The 17,385-nt window shown below is 42.4% G+C and overlaps 2 protein-coding genes across 3 annotated transcripts; one reads left to right on the forward strand and one right to left on the reverse strand.

Moving 5' to 3' along the window:
* Positions 1 to 3,240: 3,240 nt before the first annotated feature.
* Positions 3,241 to 8,644, reverse strand: dhcr7 (7-dehydrocholesterol reductase). Its single transcript, XM_027011697.2, has 8 exons — positions 8,563 to 8,644; positions 7,528 to 7,640; positions 7,017 to 7,239; positions 6,848 to 6,938; positions 6,327 to 6,540; positions 6,037 to 6,241; positions 5,696 to 5,827; positions 3,241 to 5,586 (listed from the first exon to the last, which is right to left on the reverse strand). The coding sequence occupies exons 2-8, from the start codon at positions 7,632 to 7,634 to the stop codon at positions 5,122 to 5,124; spliced, it is 1,437 nt and encodes a 478-aa protein (XP_026867498.2). The 5' UTR covers positions 7,635 to 7,640; positions 8,563 to 8,644; the 3' UTR covers positions 3,241 to 5,121.
* A 1,181-nt stretch (positions 8,645 to 9,825) lies between these two features.
* nadsyn1 (NAD synthetase 1) lies at positions 9,826 to 17,319 on the forward strand. 2 transcript variants are annotated; one of them, XM_027013005.2, is made up of 21 exons: positions 9,826 to 9,982; positions 10,152 to 10,212; positions 10,625 to 10,741; positions 10,861 to 10,914; positions 11,061 to 11,150; positions 11,274 to 11,325; positions 11,592 to 11,680; positions 12,053 to 12,170; positions 12,368 to 12,499; positions 12,825 to 12,896; positions 13,003 to 13,127; positions 13,691 to 13,739; positions 13,828 to 13,930; positions 14,038 to 14,206; positions 14,515 to 14,650; positions 15,618 to 15,724; positions 15,818 to 15,949; positions 16,058 to 16,127; positions 16,335 to 16,463; positions 16,725 to 16,901; positions 17,032 to 17,319. In XM_027013005.2, the coding sequence occupies exons 1-21, from the start codon at positions 9,898 to 9,900 to the stop codon at positions 17,071 to 17,073; spliced, it is 2,109 nt and encodes a 702-aa protein (XP_026868806.2). In that variant the 5' UTR covers positions 9,826 to 9,897; the 3' UTR covers positions 17,074 to 17,319. The 2 variants fall into 2 exon arrangements, with proteins under 2 accessions (XP_026868806.2, XP_026868816.2); XM_027013015.2 differs by lacking the exons at positions 9,826 to 9,982; positions 10,152 to 10,212 and having other exon boundaries at positions 10,725 to 10,741; positions 10,861 to 10,925.
* The last annotated feature ends 66 nt before the right edge of the window (positions 17,320 to 17,385 follow it).

The following is a 17,385-nucleotide window of genomic DNA, read 5'->3' on the forward strand; positions in this document are numbered from 1 at the left end:
ATGTATTCTTGTGATCTATTGGCTCTATGACCATGGACTGCTCCAACGATTTTGATTCTGGATATGCCCCTAATAAATCTTACTCTTCTCCGCACATGCATCCGCTTCCTAACCACTCCACGTTACAAACACATGAAACATAGAAATCTGCTGACTAAGGAAAAGACTCTTAGAAACCATTCAATACATTTTAAGAACTTTCAAGCACTTGCATCTCTTCAAACCCCTTAGACCCATTCCAGTAAATGCTGCCCCATGTAGCTGTGATCTCCCAGTGAGATGTGGTGTGGGGCCCTGCCTGCACCACGGCTATTCTGGGTTGCGGGTTGTGCTGGCATGGGCCTCACTGACCTTTTTGCCAGCTTCCTCTGCCAAGTGTGATGGGCGGCCCGGCCGAGTTTGTGCCCGGCTCTCTGTCAGTGGCCATGCAGACAGCTGGCTATTGCACTATCACACCCTGTCCCACCCACCCCCTCCCATTCCATGACTAATATGTCCATCAGTCGCTACAGCAACTGGAAGACATGTGTCAGTCCTCTGATTCCCCCGGGGACCTCTCCACCTGTTCTTCTCTGAGGAAGATGGAGAGACACAAAAATGGTGTGAGATAGAGTGATAAAAACAGAAGAGATGGAAACAGACGGAAATAATTAAGCTTTGCATGCAAACACACCCTACATGTGACCTTTTAGAACAATATGAACTAACTTTCCTGACCTTCAGACACCTCCCACCCAGGCACCCACACCCACGCATGTACATCAAAATAAATGTGTCGCTTGACAGCTGATACTTCCCTATGAAGGGTTGCAGCCAGAGCCTTATGTGTGAACATGTGTAAAGGAATGTGTGCTGGAGGGCGTGTGTGTGTGTGTGTGTGTGTGTGTGTGAATGCTCTGTGGGAAACCAAAAAAAGAATGTGCTTGTATGTTTGCATTTTTATGATCGACATGTCAACCTCCTTTCAATCACCTAATAAACATACATCTCTTTAGGTGATTACTGTCAGTAATCTCTTGTGCAGGGTTGAGATCAGGAAACAAAGACCTCAAGGCCAGCGAGCCTAACAAAGCCCCATTCTCTCTGTCATATTCACCAGCCCCCGCCAGGTACCAGTTAACACTGCTCCACCTCCAGCTGACCGATCCACTAGCATTCCACACACTCCTCCCCTTCTCAGTGCTTGACAAGCAGTTTACCCATTCTCTTCCACTCCCTTACAGACCAAGAATTTTTCCACATCAAGTCCAGTAATCTTCTGATGTCAGTGGTGTTTAACAGTCCTCTATGTGTGCGTGTGTGAGTAGTATTGTTCTGTGGAGGGCGGGGCTAGGGTGAAACAGTCCAGAGACCTCTAGGGTCATAGTGTCTAGGGTGTGCTTAGTCTGTTTTGCTCTGGATCACCCTGGACTCCACCTCATGTCCTCCTCCAGGAAAGAGAGAAAGGGAAGAGCCCCTTCCCCTGAGGTTATTATAATGAGAGAGAGGTAAGGAGAGAGAGAGAGAGAGAGAGAGAGAGAGAGAGAGAGAGAGAGAGAGAGAGAAGGGGGGCTAGGAGGGAAAGATAAAAAGAAAGCGAGATACGTGGACATGATAAAAAGATTGAGGACTGAAAGTGTATGAATGTGTCATTTCCAGCTGTTCAGTCAGTTATTGTTCCATCCTCCCACGGGAATATTACAGTGTGTGGGATTTTGGGTTGGTGTTGTGCGCAGGGAATTCCAGGGTGTGTGCTAACACATCAAGACCACTGGAAGCGCTTGCCAATACAAGCCCTTCACCTGCCTCTCCCACACTGGCACCATGGTCCTGCGTGCGGACAGCTCTCAGAAAGATGGTTTCAGTGCAAAGGCTTTACTGCGATCTTTATTTTTCTTTTCCTTTCTTTCTTTAAATCTAGCCAAAGTGTGAACACTTTCACATACATTCAACAAACATATTGATCTCTGTCTCCTGCTCTGCTACTAGACAAGCATATGTTCAGTACCATGTTTGAAAAGGCAGTAAAGTACAGTGAAGGAGGAGAGAAACAACAGTAACCTCTGTGCTCTTTCTAAAGCATCATGTTTTAGTATTTCAGTTAATTAATAACTGGCATTGAAACCTCATTTAATAAGTTACTGAGATTGGTATCTCACAGTTAATGAGTTACTGAGACTGGTATCTCATAGAACCACTGACCATGAACAGGTACCTTCTAAACTCATGGCTTTATCATAACAGACTTTGTGACAAACCACGTATATAAGGCTAGCTGTCTCAAATGAAGATACACATAAGCAAACCCTTTTTTTTTCATCCATTGACATTCATCGAAATCTAGACATTTAATGTAATGCAGCCATTTAATGTAGTGAAATGGATTTGCTTCACTTTGTATTAGCTTTGAAGAAAAAAAAAAAGTTTTGTGTGTGTGTGTGGGGGTCGATCCATATACCATAACCTAGTTATGTCCATTATAGTCAGTGTGAAGCATCTTATCAGTGACTGAGTGTGGTCAGACGCTGAGCCCTTGCATGAAATAATGAGGAGTTTGGGCTTGTTTCTTGGCTGGTCACAGAGTACTTAGTTCTGCTATTTTCAGAATTTGTGATTTCAGTTGTTTGTGCACATCTATAGTCAAGAGCAGTCCCAACAGTACCATTGATTTGTCTAGTTAGTGCTGTCCATCTGTTAAAGGCCCACAGCACATCCCAGACCTGCAGTAAGTGTTTCCACATTGCCACAGACTACGAGCCACCACGAAGCCGCGAGATGTGGATTTATGGGCTGATCGGTCATGCATTTGTAGCGAGCAGCACATGTTTATTTATGAGATGGAGGAAAACTGTGGGGTGAGGGAAGGTGTGTTTATGTGTGATGAGGGAACCATGCATCATGTGTGCAGTTTGAGTGAGGGCCCGCATTAGCACATGTTAGAGCTCACTGGGCCTCATTCACCAACCATTTTTAAGAAGAAATTTCTTCTTAAAACCAATTCACTCAGTTTTCATGAAGATTCTGAAGTTCACCAGTTTTATTATTTGGGATTTGCTTTTAGGTGAGAACAGAACCTACACTCTCAAGAGCACACTTATGTACATTTGGGCGCTAACATGCTTGTGCAAAATAATTGTTCCTTGCATTTTCTTCAGTTCTACAGTTATATATTATAGGATTTAATTTATAAGAATATTTTTATTACTTATAATAAAATAATTATTTTCATTATTTTAGAAAGCATTATGCTCTTTTAAAATAAACTACTTAACACTTCAATTCACCATAATAATGTTACTTTGGAACAATACCATCAAATAATCAGTGAAATATTTTTTAAAAGTTGCATCTTTCTGTCTCCATAGTGCACTAATAAAGAAATAAAATCAATTTGAGGAATAATGTCATAATCAGGGGCGTCGTTAGGGGTGCGCTTTTGGGGCTTAAACTATCCCTGATGCATTTTTTCCCAGGCTAATTAAAACAATGCAGCTTGCATTGCTGACACTTTAAAGGTTACACTAGAATATCCACCAGGCACGAGTGTATCCTCGTACACTATGCACGTAGGCAGAAGATAGAAGACTTTCTTCCGAAAACAAGATAAAGAGGAGGCTATGGTGATTTGACACATTTCAGGTTACTGAATGACAAGCAAAGGAGTTCATTTATAGATGGGTGACTTGTCTTAAAACAGGGTTAGGGTTAGTGAACATGGACACGTGGACCGATATAGTTATCATGCTGTCCTTAGAAAAATGTAATCATATATTGTTAGCCTTCATCATTTCTGCTCCGCTCCCCTTCGATAACATTATTGGGGGAAAAAGGTTTTCAAACAAAGGCAAACATTTTATGACAGTGTTATGCTTATAATTGCAGCTTGTGACTAACAACTTTTGTGCTCCACTCTGGTGGCTCGAGAGGAGAAATGTTTAGCGGCTGCGCTCAAACAGTTGGAGGCTCGAGCCCAAAGACGTCCCGGATCAATAGCGATATAAAGTTGGAATTCGGAGAAATACAGGGATTTTTAAGGGGATTGGCGGGGCATTCACTTATCCTATTGAGGAAGAGCTGGCACATGTTTTCAATATACGAGGACAACAGGTTCGTCGTTATAAGAACACAGCAAGGGCTTGGAACCAGAGGGCGTAACCTTTTGGGTGAAAAACTTTGGGGAACACATTCTGAGAGAAGCTGAGTTCATGGACTCAACAGAAAACCTGTAAGCAAACCTCTCAGAGAGTAGGCATCAGAATTTAGCACCTTTCAGAGAGTCAACATCAGAATTTGTAACATGATCAACTGCTCAAATGTTCAGCACAATTCACAATATAGGCAATAAAAAGGACAGCTCTTCTGGATGACCTGTGAAGCTGTGTGCTCTTGTTTCCTCCGGACCAGTCTAGGATCACTGGTAGCAATCCTATTTTAAGGTCAAGACCCCTATGGCATCTGCTGGCACTGTTCCTCGAGCTCCGACTACAGATACGGCTGCCAAAAAGAGAAAGGGTATAAAAAATAAAAGAAATTATCTAATTTATTTTTTTTAACACCTTGGAAGCATCTTATGTTGGCATTTAATGCTTTGAAAGACAAAAGAAGGTGCAGATATTGTGCAATTTAAAATGAGTAGTGTTAATATTTCTGGAATCTGTCCATTCAGGTGGTTAAAATAGCAACTACACAATACATAAAAATATAGTATAGTGTTTATAAAGTAAGTTTGCCCTGTAGCTCCTCATTCAAACAGAATGTTGATTTCTTTCCAACCAGGAAAGCCTAATAGATGTTCAGTAGAAACGGGAATGGTTTCAGGAAAATGTTTACAGGTGCAATATTAGTGTATGTATGCAAGTCATTTGTATAAAATGGCATTCTGTAGGTGGTTGTTTTCAAAAGTAAGAAAACGCATACACACATATTACAAATTGGCCAACAAACAAGGTCATCCAAACAACATCCCTACACACTTCACCCTTCTCACACACGGAGAAGCAAAAATGAGGTAGACAGGGTTAATCAAACCTGCGGTTCAACCAAAACTGCTAGTTAAAGATGCTCCGACTGCTAGCAAGACAGCGAGAACGGCCAGTCGCTCAGGAGCATGAGGCCTCTGCCCCCTGCCTGCCTGCCCCATTTCTAGAAGACCCCGGGCAGCAGGCGGCGGGGCACGGCGGCCGTGTAGCGGCTCCAGTCCTTCCCGTACTTGTTGCTGCAGCGGTGCTCGTCGCGGATGCAGCGGTGCACCAGCAGGATGGTCATGTAGATGACGTAGAAGTATGGCAGCAGATGCCCGCCGCCGCAGGCCAGGCAGTAGGCCAGCGCCCCCATCAGGTCGCCCGTGTAGTTCATGTGGCGAGCCACGCCCCAGAAGCCTGAGGTCAGCAGCTTGCTCCGGTGGAAGCCGCCGTCCGATGAGCGGTACGAGCACTCGATGTACGTAGGTGCGCGGCCCCAGATGGAGCACTTGCCGTCGCAGCGACGGAACAGGTCTTTCTGGTGGTTGGTGGAGCGGAAGATGAAGTAGCCCGCCAGGCCGATCGCGAGGACGGCCGCGGCGTGAGGGCTAGAGAGCTGGATGGGGTTGTACACCAAGTACAGGCCCTGCCGTACAACAGCCAATAAGAATGAGTGAAAACTAATGGTACTAGTCATTTCTTTTAGAAATCGACGGTTATAATGTTTTATGAAGTGCTGCATAGCACAGGAATACCTGCAGTGTGTAAAGGAAAGGCAGCCAGACGCAGTCGCCCCAGCCCAGATACCAGCCAAAGTGGTCGTGGCAGATATCAATAGTCTTCAAGTACCAGGCTTCATTCCAGAAGAAGTCCAGAACATAGATGGCCTGAGGACAGAACATTAGGATTCATTATGATAAAGAAAATGAACTATTAGGTAAATATTTAGGGATCATCACAACAACATTATCATTAAAAAAGCACTTCTGCCAATTATATGCACAAAATACTGCAAGAACACCAAGAATCAGCACCCAGGTTAGGTAAAGATTATTCATGTTAATAGAGATCGCCATCTAGTGGCACAAAGACCTACCTGCAGTACATTGACCAGGATCATGGAGTTGGTCACATAGCCATAAAGCTCCTGCTGCTTGGCAGCATAGGACAGATTAATCAGGGTCCAGGCTATAATACCAGGACGACCATTGAAGAAGAGCTTGAAGTCAAACCACTTTCCAATGCGGGGATTGAACTCAACACCCATCATGTAGTTGTAGAAGATGTTTCCTGTGAATTTGCTACACAAGTCCACAGACAAATAGATTAGTCCATCGTTAACAGGGTGGGGACAAGCTACAGTAACTACAGTTCTTGGGTTCTCACCAGTCTTCTGGATTGGTAGGGAACAGGTAGGCCTTGACAAATGCGAACGTGGCCACGATGTAGCCGAGGATATTGGTGCACCACAGCAGCGGGATCCAGTTATCAAAGATGATGGTTGGAGAAAACCAGTGAAAATAGTTATGGTTGGCCAGCCATAAGGTATGGGTTATAATCCAGCACTGCAGGCCGTTGATCTCGTACTTATTAATCAGGCCTGAAAGAGCAGTAGAGGTGGTGTCATTTCTAAATGTTTTGGAAAAATGTGGACTGACCAGCCTTACAAAAAACATAAGGAACATGTCTGATGATACAAGTGATACAATCTCAGTCAAATAATGTAAAAGACCTTAGGAATACCAAACTAATGAATGTCTAGTTTGCGCAGTGGAGGGGGGGCAAGATTTAAGTGCTTCCTGTCAAGCTTTGATGTTAGCGAAAATGAGAACACTATTAATTTCCAAAGATTTCCCTGCTTTTCTATTGCAAGCTGATTGAGCAACAGAGACTGCTCAGCCCCTTACCTGCTGGTGTGCGTGCTCCCTCCTGGACCCCTCCCACGTAGCCTGGCAGCAGCTTGTGGGTAACGTCTGGAATGCACATGTACAGCACCACCTAGTGGAGAGAGGCCCAAAGATCAAATTCACAACTCAAAGCACCACCCGGCTGTTATGTGCCTGGATTCTCCTGTACCTGGAAGGTAACCCAGGAGGCATAGAGCTTGGCAATAGTCCATGAGAAGGAAGGGGCCTTGTTCCAGATGCTCAGTGGGGTAGCCTCTCCGTTGTACAAGTCGAGCAGGACTAGGCTTATGGAGCACTGATACTGATCACAGGCCATGACGAAGAAGAAGACGATGAAGGGGGCCAAACACAGAAGCAGAATCACTCCGCAGAGTGAAAACCAGTCCACCTCCCTGGAATATTAGTAGATGGTAAAAGTTAAGGGGCTTAAAAATTTGTGCACCTGAGCATGGCGTGTAATAAAGAATACCACAAGCATGCATCTTATCCAGCTCATCGCTGTGTGCCTGTTTTCTATCCTGCAGTCAACCACTTTTTCCATGATGCCGCACCAACAAACAAGACATATGCATGACAAGATGAGTGTATGTACTCAAAATGAATTTCAACGCCACTAACAACAATGCGCACTCATCCCAGATTTTGGTTCCTTCTGTTGGAAGGCTCAAGCCGTGACTCACCAGGCTCTGCCCCACGGGCGCAGCTCCTGCCTCCCGTCAAGCAGCCCAGGCTCAGCACCACTCACCCGGCTTTTGTTACGCCTCCTGAGATTCTTTCCTTTATCCATGATGCTCTAACCAAGAAAGAATGAGAATCTCAGAGGGGGTTAAGTGATCCATGCAGGTTAAACTTTCATAACACACCCAGCTGTAACAGGAATTCAAAGGGCATTGGATGGACTTGAGAACTGAAGATAACACACAGCGGTACTAAATACATAAGCTTATGAGACTGATCAATATTTAAACCAGTACGCGACGATGCAATGCAATGTATCTAAAAATTAATTTTCATTCGGAATGTAATTACCCAATTAAAAATACTTATAACCAGTAGCATGCGCAATCTTCCAGTTCTTTGACCTGACACTGTTCGTGCGAGTCCGCCCAAGTGACATATTTTTGTGATGTCTGTGACATTTATTCAGAACATAAATTGTGGAATCTACCACTTTAATTGTTCAACCTGCTAACTAAACCAATTAAAAAAGAAACATATTTCTTCTTATGCGTTATTATTAGAGTAATAGCGTACTTTGTGCATTATTATTAGTGTATTAGCGTTCATTATGAGTTATTACTAGCGTTCTTCATTATGCTTTTATGAAATCTTATGGAATCTATCTGCCATAAATTTTAAATCTGCATCAAACCTTTTTTTGAGTCAAAATGCACTAGCTACATTTAGTCACAATACAAGATCAGATAATGGTATCTGTGCATGCACGCAAAACAAAAATCCACAAACTAGCCAACAGCGTCCGTGAACTGGTCTCCTAAATAAGTAGAAGCGCAACCAGTTCAGCCGGAGTTCTCCAACCCTAGCTGTATGCACAGGCGTCCGCGTAGCTGATCAGAAACATATCACTAACGCGGCTCTGCAGGTATGAGCGCTTGGAGCGAAGTGACAGAAAAATGTCAAATGACAAAACAATGGACGTTGAAACAGCATGATTATGATAATATTATGACAATAATATTTAAATAATTACTTACGTATATGTCGTAAATTCTGGGACATAGGTCTTTCTATGATGGAGCCTTGGAGAGTTTGATGATGAGATTGGATAACGTTCCATCTGTATGTGCTGAAGGGAATTTTGTCCAATCAGAGTAAAGTGAAGTGGGACATCTACATCTGTGATTGGACGACAAAGGCCTGAACCCATAAGCACCCGATCAGGCTGTGACGATGCTTCCTCAAGCGCGTCCATCTGCCTTAGATTTACGCAGTACATCAACAAGAAATGGCTACAGTAATTAATATGTGGGTTACATTAGCCCATTTATTAAGGATTAGTGGTAGGATTACTATTAACAAGAGGTACCGGAGGAGATGGCAGAGAGTTTTATTGTGTAAAAAAAGGTTACAATTACATTTTTTAAAATTACAATTAAATTTCTGCGTTTTCACAATCACTGTACAAAATTGGCATTTATTTGGGTTTATTACTAACAAAGAAAAAGACCACATGCTTACAATATCTTCCATGAAAAATAACAAATTATAATTTTAAAAAAGTTTACGTGTACTATTCAGAAATTAGGCCCACTTTTTAAAGAAAAAAAAGTTATTTATTAAGAAGGAATGAAGAGGATTGATGTTTGTCCGATTTGCTTTTTGCATTTCTCCCAAAAATATTAGTATTTAAGAAATCAATAATGCTAGTTAAAGCTAAATCTAGTTTTAAAATTAGTAATATTTCTACATAAATGTAAGGGTGCTTATTTTTATGTTAAATACAACCCACATGAATGAGATGCGATACTGCACAAATATGATATATGAAACTCATTTGCACCTAAATAGAAGAACTGAAAAAATTTTAGGTTTCTGCCACCACTGGATTTGTGACTGTATTTGCAGTTAGAGTACATTTACAGTCGGGATATGGTTAGGGTTTCTTTTATAACCATGGCTATAGAAACGTAATTACACTGAAATTTGTAACATAAATAACATAAATAACATTGTTCTACATTGATGATAACCTGAGGACTCACATAAAAGTCATTACTTAAATCCTTTTTACTAGTTTGAGTATTGACACACTACCAGCTCAACTATTTCTTAACAACAAACAAACAAACAAACCTGCTACTTCTGTAATGAAATATGTAAATGCTCTGTCCTCGGAGACAAAATATTGCATGAAGTAGAATGGTATTTTATAATATTTGAATCAAGCATGGAGACTTTTACTTTGAAATGTAAATGCCGGAAGTTTAGGTATTACCTAGTTGTTTTATAAACGTGAAAGACACTTTGGCATAGAGCAGCCTCGTGTGCTCAGCGCTGTTCATTTTACACTTGTTTCTTAATTTGACGTCATGGGTCGGAAAGTTACACTGGCGACTTGTTCCCTGAATCAGTGGGCTTTAGATTTTGACGGCAATGTACTAAGAATACTGAAAAGTAAGTTTTGCTTCTAAAAGTTCGCGTTGCAAGGAAGTGAATAATTTTGCATCATACAATACAACACTGGTCCTGTTATTTATTTGGTTACAGTAAGCAAGAGGATAATTTTTCAGGTTTGGTAACGTAATCCTTACCACTGTAAATGTCACCTTGCTCCCTGAAACAGGTATTGAAATAGCCAAATCGAAAGGGGCTAAGTACAGACTGGGACCAGAGCTGGAAATCTGGTAATTGCCGTTTTGATTTCTAATAATGAATAAATTCACGTTTAATGTTGTCCACTACGCTCTCTTGTTTAGGGGATTACTATTTGTGATTTCATAACGGGCTGCTCTCCCGGTCCTGGGTCTAGATTAGGAACAGATTGCAGTGTTGATGGTAAACCACTATTGGAAATTCTTTTTAATCTTTTAATCTAAGACTAGACTAAAATGACCAGCCTGAGTTTTGGTAACTGGCCCAACAAGTACACATATGAACAGACAGACTGTCCATGAAACAGAGAGATAGTCTAACTTAGAAATCTACCCTTAACGTAAGTGTATGAGACACCAGCCAGGTCTAGTTGTTCTGATGAAGATGAATAACACCCTTTCTGTTCTCTTCTTTGGTTGCCTCTAATCCGTTTTGGACCATCAGTGGATATGGATGTGCTGATCATTTCTATGAATCGGACACTCTACTCCACTGCTTCCAAGTCCTCAAGGATCTGCTGGAGTCCCCCGTGACCCAGAACATTATCTGTGATGTTGGCATGTGAGTGTCAAAAACGCTTCACACTCTGTGCTGTATTCAGTGTGCGTGCCACCCAGTAATGCAGCAACGCGGTGGTTTCAAAGACATGCAGAATCATGTCTTGTGTCTTTTCTTTACAGGCCTATTATGCATCACAGTGTTCGCTACAACTGCAGGGTCCTTTTCCTGAACAAGTTAGTCTTTGGTATTGACAATATAATGAGAAAAAGCCTTCCTGTATTTGTTGAGTGCCAGATCATTTCCCCTCATGTTACTTAGATAACATTTTCGTCTGGAGGGAAGATTTTGCACAATTGAAACTCGTTTTCTTTTGTCGCAGGAAGATATTACTGATCCGGCCTAAAATGCTTTTGGCAAATCATGGCAATAACAGGGAATTTCGTTGGTATTCACCTTGGAGTCAGCCCAGGTACACAATGTTATGTTCTGATTTCATTTCTGCAACACTTATTCAGGGAATTTCTTAACAAAACTACCCATGCCATGTATGCGATGATCCAGCTAGAGCCATGTGCCTCTCCTTTATTTTCAGACATGTAGAGGAGTACTTTTTGCCCAGAATGATCCAGGATGTGACCGGACAAGTAAAGAATGCAGCTCCTCCCTAAGATTAATCATTAGCATGTGGTACATGATTTAGCTAAATGTATTGAGCAATCTGTTCATATTCAAAGTAAAGCACATGTGGGAATAGTCTGCATCTTGGTGTCAAATATACAGTTAATGACTTGAAGGCTTTTGACTTTCAGTTAATGGCCTCTACTTAGAAAGATTGGACTAAAGAGCTATTAGTTTTCCATGGTCCTATGAAATAACCCGTTGTAGTTATTACTAAAATGCTCCTCTTTAGGTGACGGTGCCATTTGGAGATGCAGTTCTCTCCACAAAGGACACCTGTATAGGGAGTGAGATCTGTGCTGAGCTGTGGAATCCCAGGAGGTATTGCACCCTCCCCCACTGAAGACCTCACATAACACATCATCGGGTGGCCAAGTCAAGTTTATTTGTCATTTGCATAAACATACAGGACATTTATGCATTGAAATGCTTGTGGTGAGGCATGAGCAACACCTCTGCAGCAGTATTGACATTGATACATGTAACCAATAACAAAACTACAGGCTTGCACATTCTAAGTTAGAGCCTTAAAGTTAGTAGGATTGCAAAAACTAAATAACACACAGAAATGGCACAATACATCTTCCCATTTTATTTTCCATATTTAGATTTCTAGCCTGATTGTAATGTCAGAGGGAGTCATAATATATTAGTATTAATTTATGCAGTTGCACTGCATTGTTTATTTTTCAGTCCTCATGTTGACATGGGTTTAGATGGCGTGGAGATCTTCACAAACTCCTCTGCCAGCTATCATGAGCTACGCAAGGCTGACCAGAGGGTCAACCTGGTGAAATCAGCCACCACAAAGGTCAGTCGCACATGGTTGTTCTGTTCCTAGCCGAGAGAAACACTACGCGCTTACCATAGCTTTCCCTCCACTTACCACTAGATGGCGCTTGGGACACATATAGCGTTCCTCGCGGAATCAGCTTTCGTTAGAGTTTGAGTTCCACTCAAATTTCCCACCTTACGGGGAGGGTTGATTAGTGAACTTGTGTGTTACAGAGTGGGGGGATTTATCTCTTTGCTAATCAGAAAGGATGTGATGGGGACCGTCTGTACTATGATGGGTGTTCTATGATCGCCATCAATGGAGACATTGTGGCTCATGGGGCACAGTTCTCTCTAGATGACGTGGTAAGAGCTCTCTCTGTTTTCATCAAAGCTGCTAAATTGTATAAACGGGTGGTCATGACCACAAACTGGAACACTGTTATGAAAGGTCCTGTTTGCAAATATTCCTATATAAAAATACTAGTTAATATTCATGTTGGATAGCATTTAAGTATTTTAGTATTTATTATAGTAATTAGTATTTTATATGACATTTTAACAAATTATTTTTAAAATATTACTGTGGGTGAGTTGGTGGCATGTTCCCAAAGCAATAATGTTTAGTACAAAATATTGTTAATGACTGTTTTTCTTTCTTTTTTTTTTCTCTCAATTGTTGACATTAAAGGAGGTTGTCACAGCCACTCTAGACCTTGAGGATGTGCGCAGCTATCGAGGAGAGAGATGTCACCCACATATGGTGAGATGCTCTGAGAAGTGTTGGAGAAATGTTCAGACATGACCACTATGCATTAACGTTACAGTATTTAACTGCTTCCTCTTCCTCTATCTCCTACTGTCTCCAGGAGTATGAACACAAACCATATCAAAGGATAAAAGTTGATTTTTCCCTGTCAGACTGCAAAGACATCTACTTGCCCACCCACCAGCCTGTGGACTGGGGCTTTCACTGTCCTGAGGAGGAGATCAGGTGACCCAGTGCTCAACTTTCATAAGTGTTTAGGGTGTTTGGGGGTGTTTAGAAATGTCCTCTAATGCTAAAATGACCACTAAGACACATTAGAGCATAATCACCCCAAGGAGAGAAACTGGTTATTCATTAAACATATTAAGGTTTTCTGAAATTTGTTTATTTATTGAGTCATATGTGGATATGTGTTTTTGGTTTTAACTTGGGTGGGGTTCATTGCTTACTATACTCTCACCTATTTTTTTATTGGTACAAAAGGTACTTGGTTATTAGTTTACCACCTGGAGGATTGTAGTAACACTAGTAACCAAGAGTTCCAGTGCTTTTCATTTAGAACCACAAGCTGAATTAAAATGGTCCCACAAGTGGTGTTAAGATTTCTTAACACCGAGCTAACTGACTACCTCTCCCTTGTATTTAGTGAACCATGAAACATACGTGCAGTATGTATCTAACTTAAACAACAATATATGCTGAATTAGTCTGAATTTAGTCTTGCAAATGCATTACTGTCTGTATTGCTTCCATTTTTATATTTACTGTTATGTACATTTTGCCCACAGTCTTGGACCTGCATGCTGGTTATGGGACTATTTAAGGAGGAGTGGTCAGGTGAGGATCATTGTGTGTCAATGCAGGGGGAAACAAAGTAGTCTTAGCGGTGTTTCTTCATGAAGTCTTTGTCTGTCTGTGGTTTTAGGCTGGCTTCCTCCTCCCTCTGAGTGGTGGTGTAGACAGCGCTTCCTCTGCCTGTATCGTCTACTCAATGTGTGAGCTGCTCTGCAAGGCAGTCCACGACGGCAGTAAGTCTTACTCACCTAGTTTGCTTACACACCTAGGGACTTACTCTGCTTTTGCTACTAAGACTTGTCATGGCAGCACTAGCCCTAATTGTGCTGATGCACCGTAGACGCCCAGGTGTTGGAGGATGTCCAGCGGGTGGTGTCCGATGGCTCCTACAGGCCAGAGGACCCACGGGAGCTGTGCGGGCGGCTCTTCACCACTTGCTACATGGCTAGTGAGAACTCTTCCACGGGCACCCGTGACCGAGCCAGAGCTCTGGCCACCCAGATTGGCAGGTCCGGCAGAGAGGCACGCTCTTTCTGTGCCTCCCCAAGTTTTGTGATCATGTTAATGCTTGTAAATGATAAAAAAAAATAAAAAATCTAATTCTTGATATCAGTTTAACCTGAATGTGTACTTTGGTGTGCCAAATTCAAATCATATTCATGAGGTCATCCACTATGTCAACCGTGTACATAGAGTGGTGGCATGGCATGGGGTGAACATACACAAACTGAGGTTGAGAAATGCCTTATTTTTTTTAAATACATTCTATATGCAGACTAGGTAAATATTTATGCTTTTTCTTTTTCCATCCCGATAGCAATCATCTTAATATAAACATTGACATGGCAGTGAAAGGCATGCTGGGAATCTTTTCCATAGTGATGGGGAAGTGGCCAAAATTCCGGGCGAACGGAGGTTGCCGCAGGGAAAACCTAGCCCTGCAGAATGTGCAGGTGGGTCTCAGCATTCCACACAACTTCATGCCCAAAGACTAGTAAGATACGGCTTTATTAAGACCACATATCATTACTAGTGATGGGAAAGCAGTCATTTCCATCCCAAACATTTCTTAATGTACGACTTGGATGTCTAAGGTGAATTTTGTGACTTTTTGCATGGATGTATTGTTCATACCATTAAACGTTTAGAATATATAATACCCATACAATACCTGCTTCGTAAAACATTGCTCCGGTTTTTGTGATGCAGAGATTAATCATTAGAATGTCACCCAGTCCTGCGTAAAGATTCTAGGATTGGTCTTAATCTGTGTTTGATAATCTTAAATTGGTGACATGATTAAGTTACTGTTATTATAGACTACTCTTTGAGCCCACCACCCCCCTACCTAATCACCTGTACAACACTGTAATGAAAAAATCCATTAGACCAATATTAAAGTTCACTTGGTTTAATAAGATGTATTCCTTGCTTCAGACCCATTTGCTGTGGGAAAAGCTTATCTCTTTTGCAACGTAATCCATCAAAGAAGCCCGGGAAAATGGTGCTGACTGGCTGTTTCAGCTCTGAATGTTTGCTTGCAGTGTAACGCAACCTAACCACAGTGTTCGCGGAACACTGGACCGTTTGACACCCCATGGCGCCCTACTGAGTGGAGGTTCTCCAGTTTCACAAGCACAGCACATGTCCTGTGCAGCACAACGCATGGCTATAACGCATGCTGCCTGTTCATTCTGCTTTGCCCATACACTGTTTGAATGTATACCAGTGGCTACATTTGCAGAAGAGATAAACAAAAAATATTTGTGTTTTAGTTAATCACTCTCAAATGACAGTGTGGATGGAGAATAATGGAAAACTTATGTACTTATGGACATATTGAGCACACACATATTGGGCACACAGATTGTCAGTCCAAATCTATCACATGCAGTGAAGGCACTGTTTTTAACCTCCCAGGCTCGTGTCCGGATGGTTCTGGCATATCTTTTTGCCCAGCTCTCTCTGTGGGCTCAAGGGAAGCCCGGTGGTTTGTTGGTGCTTGGCTCGGCCAACGTGGACGAGAGGTTTGTATCACTGCGACCACATTACCTCATTAAAGCTGCAGGTTTATTGCGATGATGAGGGGTGGCTTCATAAAAAGCATCTGTTTTCCCAAGTTTAACTGGCTACTTCACAAAGTATGACTGCTCCAGTGCTGACATCAACCCCATTGGAGGGATTGGTAAAATGGACCTGAAGCGCTTCCTTCAGTACTGCATCGAGCACTTTCAGCTCACTGCTCTTACAAGGTGTGTGAACATCCACCATGCAGATGGCCACCAGTGTGCCATCATTCCTCCCACACACTCACTAGTCACTTTGCTCCAAACACCTACCTTTGCCTCCATGTTCAATAGCATTGTTGCTGCTCCACCCACCGCTGAACTCGAGCCCCTGATTGATGGCCAAGTGTCTCAGACAGATGAGGTAATAATCAGTGTGGGGGTTTCCCCCCCCCCCCCCATTTCCTTGGGCCTTCTCACTTTCCTACACCTTCTCACACTTCCCCATTCTTTCTCATATGTGCAAGGAGAGGCTGTGTGTGTGTGTGTGTGTGTGTGTGTGGTTATGTAACATATAACCTCTTCCTAATTCATCTTCTGGTCAATCTCAATCTCTCTCTTTCTCTCTCAGGCTGATATGGGGATGACCTATTCAGAGCTGTCAGTGATCGGCAAGCTCAGGAAGATCGCCAAGTGTGGCCCATACAGCTTGTTCTGCAAGCTCATTCATTCATGGAGAGAGACCTACTCTCCCTTACAGGTCTGCCTTGCTGGGTACAGGTCTGCCTTGCTGGGTACAGGTCTGCCTTGCTGGGTACAGATCAGCCCTGCTGGGTACAGATCAGCCCTGCTGGGTACCTTTTGGCTGCTTCAGTGGAGCAGTTCTTCCTCACCTTACTCTGGCTGCTCTAGTTAAATCCAGTCCTCATTTTCACAATGCCATTCAGAGGCGACCATTAAACCTTTCCAGAAAACCTCACTGATTGTTTGACATTCCGGCCTTCCTTCTCTGGTTAATTAGGTGGCTGCCAAAGTGAAGCGTTTCTTCCGGATGTACTCAGTCAACAGGCACAAGATGACCACAGTGACGCCATCCTACCATGCTGAGAGCTACGGGCCAGACGACAACCGCTTTGACCTTCGTCCCTTTCTCTACAACACAAAATGGTCTTTGCAGTTCCGCTGCATTGACCAGGAGGTTAGTCTACTCTGCTGCTGGTTTTAAGCACATTATGACTTTACAATACTATATAGATCTGAGGATCACCAATGTTTGCTTGTACTGGCAATTGCCCCAATTATTCTCAGACATGTTCTGTCTTTCACAGGTTTCCATGATGGAAGGTGGAGATTCTGAATATATTAAATAACCTTATCTAGGGTATTAGGGGTATCTAAGATAAGATCTCTATTCTGGCCATTATTGATTTCCCTTGTCAACTGAGTCTCCCTGTGGCCACTCAAAAGTAACTTGCTAGACTCTATTACGTAGTAGCTGTTAGATTACTGTATCTTTACATTACATTTTACTCATATTTTGTACTGTTGCCTCCAGACAGTGGATATTTGGTTATTATCTGTTAAAAATTAAAAATAAAATGCCCCAAGTGCCTGGATAATGTTTCTTTGAAGATTTGTTAACAACATCAAACGAAGCAGTACTTTGTGGAGCTTGATTACAT

The sequence above is a fragment of the Electrophorus electricus genome, chromosome 1 (genome assembly GCF_013358815.1).
Source record: "Electrophorus electricus isolate fEleEle1 chromosome 1, fEleEle1.pri, whole genome shotgun sequence".
NCBI lineage: Eukaryota > Metazoa > Chordata > Actinopteri > Gymnotiformes > Gymnotidae > Electrophorus > Electrophorus electricus.